The sequence below is a fragment of the Camelina sativa genome, chromosome 1 (genome assembly GCF_000633955.1).
Source record: "Camelina sativa cultivar DH55 chromosome 1, Cs, whole genome shotgun sequence".
Lineage (NCBI taxonomy): Eukaryota > Viridiplantae > Streptophyta > Magnoliopsida > Brassicales > Brassicaceae > Camelina > Camelina sativa.
In genome coordinates this window covers 22,092,768-22,099,919 of record NC_025685.1, presented here as the reverse complement: position 1 = coordinate 22,099,919, position 7,152 = coordinate 22,092,768, and the positions used below count along the sequence as shown (strand labels likewise).

The 7,152-nt window shown below is 36.1% G+C and overlaps 1 protein-coding gene across 1 annotated transcript; it reads left to right on the top strand.

Moving 5' to 3' along the window:
- On the top strand, positions 1,479 to 4,956 carry LOC104701340 (serine/threonine-protein kinase tricorner-like). Its single transcript, XM_010417009.2, has 13 exons — positions 1,479 to 1,774; positions 2,008 to 2,182; positions 2,275 to 2,358; positions 2,467 to 2,708; positions 2,792 to 3,035; positions 3,190 to 3,269; positions 3,390 to 3,474; positions 3,654 to 3,791; positions 3,866 to 3,979; positions 4,065 to 4,112; positions 4,228 to 4,312; positions 4,404 to 4,454; positions 4,581 to 4,956. Exons 1-13 carry the CDS (start codon positions 1,602 to 1,604, stop codon positions 4,637 to 4,639), a joined length of 1,578 nt encoding a protein of 525 aa, XP_010415311.1. The 5' UTR covers positions 1,479 to 1,601; the 3' UTR covers positions 4,640 to 4,956.

The window sequence follows — 7,152 nt, the reverse complement described above, 5'->3', positions numbered from 1 at the left end:
TCACTTTCAAATAATTATTTATTAGATATTTATTTTAGAATAAATTAAATTGTTGATAAAAAGTGTAATTAAATTAGTTATACTATTAAAATGATAATTAAAAAGGGTTAATTATAAATATAATTAATGTAGTTTTGTAAAAGTTTTGATTTAACCCACTTAAAGTACTCCACGTGTGCCATAGGCGTTTCCTCAAACCAACCGTTTCACAGCAAAACCCTCGTTCTCCACCTTTTCCGGCCGGCGTTGGCTTGTCCGGCGTCGGCCATCGTTTGTTTTGTTTTCTTTGTACAGTTGCTTTTACATCTCCTAATTACCACACAGTTTTAAAATTTCAGTAACTAAAATTGGCAAATCGAGATTATCAAACCCACGCAACTTGCCTCTTCACGACAATGGTGTTACATGGACTAAGTCCATCATTTCCAAATCAGACTATGGTCACCCCATCAGATCAATCCTTGATTTGGATTATCTATCAAATCGTTGAGATTTCAGTAATCTATATGAGAGATTCATCTCATCTCCATTGTCGCTCGTTTCACGTAGTGTCGATTCGAAAGAATTGTGATGTCTTTCTTTGTAGAAAGTTTTTTTCCGGTGTGCTCGGTCACTGCCGGTGGAATTTCCGGGTTTCAACCGGTGAATGTTCTCTTACCCAAAGGTATGGAGTTTTAACATGGGTTTTTGATCCTGGAATTAATGGAGGAATCAGTCTGCTAATCAGAATCCGAAATAGATGTGGTGTTAAAATGAAGGCGATGAATGATGATGGTGACAACTTTTCCTGGTTGAAACCCTTTCTTCTACTAAAACTGGTTCGTCGTTTTATTCACTTGATGTGTCCTTCGTATTATCCAAATCAAGACACGAGCGTGATGGGAATGACAATTGTGGTGAGTGACTATGATGATGATTATTTCTCTTTCCTTTGGTCGGAAATTTCTACGTCTATGAAAAGGAAAATCATGTTCAATAATCAGTAACGATGGGTTAGGCATTTCCAGCATATCGTTTTGAGTTTCAGAAGACAAGATTCAGAATCACTCCAAGCAACTATTCAGTTTTTTCTATTAACAAAACTAATGCGAAAATCATTTTGGAGTTTCATCTATAAGGTGATAGCCAATTACAAGTATGTGAAAGAGAGACGTAACAGATTTTATCTGTTGGCCTGTAAGACTTTATTAGAAAGTAGGGCCACTTCCACTTTTTCATCGAAATTATGTTCAATTTCCTATATTTGTGTCATTGGTTGTATTTGAGTGACTCATGTAAAACTCTTTGCGATATAATATATTTGATTTGTCGAAAAAAAAAAGTATTCCACGTGTCGGGTCCTAGTTTGTTGATTTTTTTGTGTTTCTTTTTTAATTTTTAATCTTTCTTTTTTGCCTAAAATAGCAAAAATAGTAAAAACAAAATTTCCAGGTAATAATTTCTGATTCCTTTTTTTCTCTGAATTACAAAATCCAAACTTGTAAATTTGCCATTTGATCGATGGAGAAGAAGAGACTCGTTTTCGTTCTCGCAATCATATTATTCTCACAATTGACCGAGAGAGGACGAGAGATTTAGAGAGAGAGAGCCCCAAAAAAAAAATGGAGAATCAAGACGAGGAGGTGGTGGTGAAGGTGACGCCGGAGGCTGAGGAGAATTTTGAGGAAGAAGGGTTGGTTTCAGATTCGACATTGGAGAAAGTTGCTGCAGCCAAGAAGTATATTGAAGATCATTACAATAAGCGCATGAGACATATTCAACAACGTAGAGAAAGGTTCATGTTTCGTGTACATTAATTTGTTTGCATATCATCATCATCATCATCTGTTTGTTTGTTGATATTCCTGTGAGAAGAAAAATCTGTGTGCTGCATTAATGAATGGTGTTGGTTTAGGAGCTTTAACGTTTTTTTGTTACATAATGAGAATGAGAGATCGTTCATCCAGAGATGTGTATATTACAACTGTTTTCTCCAAAGTATCAATGGAAGTTGTTTTGTTTTTGCAGACGTTTGGTGCTAGAACAAAAGATAGCATCTTTAGATGTATCAGAAAAGGAACAGCTCGAGCTGCTGGAGGATTTGCAGAGGAAAGAGACAGAGTATACTAGATTAATGAGGAACAGGCTTTGCGTTGATGATTTCGATCTTCTCAGTATTATTGGTAGAGGAGCTTTCGGTGAGGTTAGTCTTTTTGGGTTTTATGTCTCTACGATTTTACCAACTTTGAACATTCCGGTGTTAATATTTTTTTAAATGTGGTATCTTTTTCTTAGGTAAGACTATGCCGTGAGAAAAAGACAGGCAACATTTATGCCATGAAGAAGCTGAAGAAGTCTGAAATGCTTAGTAGAGGGCAAGTGAGTCTTACAATTGTCTCATTCTTTCTCTTCATTTTACATTTATGCATTATAAAGTTTGGCTTTAAGTCTAGGATACCCTGTTGGTTGATTGTTCTAAATAAATAGGTTGAACATGTTAGAGCAGAAAGGAACTTGCTAGCAGAAGTTGCTAGTGACTGTATTGTGAAGCTTTATTATTCGTTCCAAGATCCAGAATATTTGTACCTTATCATGGAGTATCTGTCTGGTGGTGACGTGATGACTTTGCTTATGAGGGAAGAGACTTTGACTGAAACCGTGGCTCGCTTTTACATTGCCCAAAGTGTTTTGGCTATTGAGTCGATACATAAGCATAATTATGTTCACAGGTTAGTCTACTTCTTACTGGTCTAATTGTGCTGAATGCAGCGTTATATTGTGTGTATATACTTTGAGGTTAGATCTTTTGCAGGGATATAAAACCAGACAATCTTCTCCTGGACAAGTATGGTCATATGAAGCTATCAGATTTTGGTCTTTGTAAGCCTCTCGATTGTAGAAATATTTCGGCTATGAACGTAAATGAACCTTTGAATGATGAGAATATAAATGAATCAATCGATGGTGATGAGAACTGCCCAATAGGACGTCGTGGAAGGCGTTGGAAGAGCCCTTTGGAACAGCTGCAGCATTGGCAGATTAATCGTAGAAAATTGGTATAGTATTAATTAAACTCTGTTTTTTTTTTTTTTTCATATCACATCTGAGGTATGCCCTAAAATTTGCTCCGTTGGGGGTGTGCTTTTAAATGTTCGTTTGGGGTTTATGTCGAAATCCTCTGGCTTTTTGTGTGCTCTTGTCTTGAAACAGGCATATTCTACGGTAGGTACGCCCGATTATATTGCACCTGAAGTGTTGCTGAAGAAGGGATACGGTGTAGAATGTGACTGGTGGGTCACCGAAAATGTCCTATAGATTTATTCTCCATGATTTTTTATGTCAGTAGGGTTATTCTACGTTAACATAACATATATCTCATCGACTCATATGCATTCATTATTTGAGTGCAGGTGGTCTTTGGGGGCCATTATGTATGAGATGCTCGTTGGTTATCCACCATTTTACTCAGATGACTCCGTAACAACATGTAGAAAGGTCAATTTGCTACTAAATTTACAGTGTTTTCCACTTTTCTCTTACATCATTTTTAACTTGTTTGTTGATGCTAAGATGAGAGTTTAAGATGGTGGAAGCTTTCAATGTTGGCTCTGTTTCTCTTACGATCTTCACACCTTCTTTTGTCTCTAATATAAATTGACATTTGATGGATTTAGATTGTGAGCTGGAGAAATCATTTAATATTCCCCGAGGAGGCAAGATTGACACCTGAGGCAAGAGATCTCATTTGTAGGTTGCTTTGTGATTCTGAGCATAGGCTTGGTTCACATGGAGCCGGAGCCGAGCAAATTAAAGTATGTATATCAGTATCTATAGTAACAAAGACTGCTCAGTCTTCTCTCTTCTTGACAAAGTAATACACATCTAGGCTCATCCTTGGTTCAAAGACGTCGAATGGGACAAACTCTATGAGATGGATGCAGCTTTTAAGCCAGTGGTCAATGGAGAACTTGATACCCAGAATTTTATGAAATTCGATGAGGTAAAAATCTGTGCCATCTCGAGGATAAAAAAAGTTCCTATGCTCTTTCTTTCTCAGTGATAACATATCCTGATTCTTTCCTTAGGTCGATTGTCCAAAACCAGCAAGAACAGGATCTGGACCGTCATGGAAGGTACTGCTATTCGCTATAAAACTTTATCACGATTGACATATACTGAGGATCTTACTCTGTACTTATAGATCTAACGGACCTTTGTTCTTGTCTTTTTTTTTGTTTTTGGCTGTAGGTGAGCATAACCCCTCAAAATATCAATTTCGTGGGCTATACATACAGAAACTTTGACGCCGTTCGTGGTTCTCGCCATTCTTTAGGTGCAACAACTGTTTGTTTTTTCATTACTTTTGTGGACTTATGTCATTTTAGCTTTACCTTTCTCATAGTCTGGTGGAATCATGAATGTAGATATCAAAGGAGGCATTTCGCCACCACGCTCATCAACTGAGTCTACCCGAAGTAAGTCTTGTTTATTAGCATTTAAAATGGTCCTCCCGACTCCTCACCTCGGGCTACTAAACCATTACCGAAAACATTATGCTTCCATTTGAACTTTCCGTGCATTAATCTGACTACTATACTCAGGTGACTCTGCAATTGATTATGCAAAACTCTCAACCGGTGATGATGGTTCCCAACAATGATTTTCGAACTCCCGAGACACCAAAGCTGCTGATTTCAATCCAGACATCGTTGTTTATTCTACAAAGCAAATCTTCTGTAACTATTTTTCTTGATTCATTCAACATTTTTTTCTTTCTTTTTTTTTTTTTTTTATCAATGTACAGTCATAATCGTGGTTGCAGAGAGAAGAGAAGATGTCGAGAAATCTCTCTGCCTTCTTTTTTCCGCAGCTGTTTCTTTTTTTCTTGTATTTACTTTGCATCTGCCCAGAGAATCGGCGTTCATGTAATTTTATTGTACCGCCAGTTCCCTAGTAGCAGTTTCCAACCGTTTCTTCCCGCCAGTGGTTCTTGCTACCTTAGTTATTATTATTATTAGCAACATCCAAAAAAAACACTTTTTGTATTAGCATATTGGCCTTCTTCTTCTGTAATGCTTTTTTTTTTTTTTTTTTTTTTTTTTTTTTTTTTTTTTTTTTTTTNAAATATCGGATTCATTTCTCTTACTTTTTCTGATTTTGGTTACGAGGGTTTTTTTTTTACTTCTTTACAAACAAGATTTAAGAATTCTCTTCATAAACAACCACTTTTGTTTTTCTGTACAATTTGTTTGTTTGAATACTATGGTTATAGTTGTTTAGGATTTTTGCTGTAAAAATTTGTCTGTACCTTAGGCAGTAGGATTAAGTGAAAGCATGATTGGTAAATACAATTGTGACTATTATAATATGAAAACATGTGGTAAGTATTATGTGTATATTGTAGATTTGTATTTTTTTGTCTATATTAATAAATAAATAAATATAAACACTATAACATGTAAACACGCCATCTTAAACTTAATTTTTATTGTGACATAACAAATAAAATCATCTTTTAGAAAACTTACTAGCTTATGAGTTTTTGACATAACAATAAAATGTTCACATTTACCTATTAGTATTCCATAAATTCATTGCAATCTCATCGCAAAATTCCTTCATATATAGCCTCGAACGAGTCACGGTCCAATGCCTTGATTTAAGATTTGATTTTTTTTGAACATCGATATATTGATTAATTGATAACTAAATTACAATAGTTTGAATGTAAAACCTTTGTAATTGAAACTGGCACAATAATTTAGCTATGAAATGTTGGCATTGGAGACTTTGATAGATAATCTGTTGGTTTATTTTGTTGTCTTTCAATCCAACAAAATTGAACTTCATCAAATCTTGATTTCCACCATTGTGTATATTGTACCCAGTTGTGAATAGCAAAGTTTAATCATACATCGACAGTTTACATCATCATCTTGTACTATCGTTCTCACATAACATTTTTGTTTTTTCTTTTTCATTAAGAAAACTTGGTATCTTTTATAATCTTCTCTTCCTTTTTCTCAACATTTTTATGTGCTCTTTGTTACTCATCTTCAAACTTTTCTTCTCTAATTCTGTTTTTTGAGTTTTTTTCTCCATGGCTTTGCTTGGATCTTCATTCTCATTCCTAGAAATTTAGGATTTAACAAGCTTTTCAATGTTGTCTTAAGGGATTTCTCGTTCTCGAGTAACATTTCCTCCATTAAGTATTCCAATGAGGCCTAGGCTTTCTCTTTCTCACAGCATCATCAAGTCAAAAAAGGAAGATGATGTGAGTGAGGCAGCAACCAAAGAGGTGGATGAAGATGCAAATAAAGAGGTGACTGAGAAATTTGAGAAGCATATCATATGCCTTTGAATATAAAGCTATAATAAGTTTCTAATTCTATTTTTCTTTAGTGTTTTCATAACTCATAAGTCAAGTCTATAATGGACCTCCGAATCAATCCAAAATTCTTATAAACAAACCAAGTTTTCCTGAAAAAATAGAATTTCTTTTTGAAAATTGTTATTATCATTTCTTTAAGCCATGAAGCTTCTTAATCGTTGGTGGCGAGAGACAAAAAAGGCGATATAGGGTTTTGGTTTTTCACGCAAGAATCATGTCGTCGACGGCCTCTCCAACTCTAGGGGGAGGTATTCCGGTGTCGGATGAGAGGATTTCTTCTCAGGGGGATGACGTTTCTCAGGAGGTTGGTGGTCTGCAATTGGTGCAGGACAGGGTGGAAGGGTTAAAGGAAACGAATCTGGAGCAGGGGGTGGGCTTACAATCTAAGCGATTTTATGCCAATGTAGCTCGGAAACATGGTTTCACTAAGCAACCGTTTGATGTAGTGGACGTTGATGGTCAACAACGGGTCATCGTTCCAAAGGACGTCTTGCAGGGCTCCAAACCTCTATGGGAGGATTTCCTGCTTGGGAAATTTTTGAGCACTAAGGCTCCTAATGTGGGTAAGATACATATGATTGTAAACAAAATATGGCGTTTGGGAGACACCTCCACTTTGATTGATGTTTTCGAAGTTAATGACACTACTGTGAAGTTTCGGATTAGGAGTGAGTCTCTGAGGCGTAGGGTTTTGAATCGTGGGATGTGGAATATCATGGATATTCCCATGGTCATAACGAAGTGGTATCCGTATGAAGAGGAGACTCAGCCTGCTTTGCAGT

Coding starts and splice junctions, on each gene's coding strand:
- LOC104701340 (XM_010417009.2), top strand. CDS start 1,602: ATGGAGAATCAAGACGAGGAGGTGGTGGTGAAGGTGACGCCGGAGGCT. Junction 3,475..3,653: donor CCGTAACAACATGTAGAAAG/GTCAATTTGCTA, acceptor TGATGGATTTAG/ATTGTGAGCTGGAGAAATCA. Junction 4,313..4,403: donor TGGTTCTCGCCATTCTTTAG/GTGCAACAACTG, acceptor TCATGAATGTAG/ATATCAAAGGAGGCATTTCG.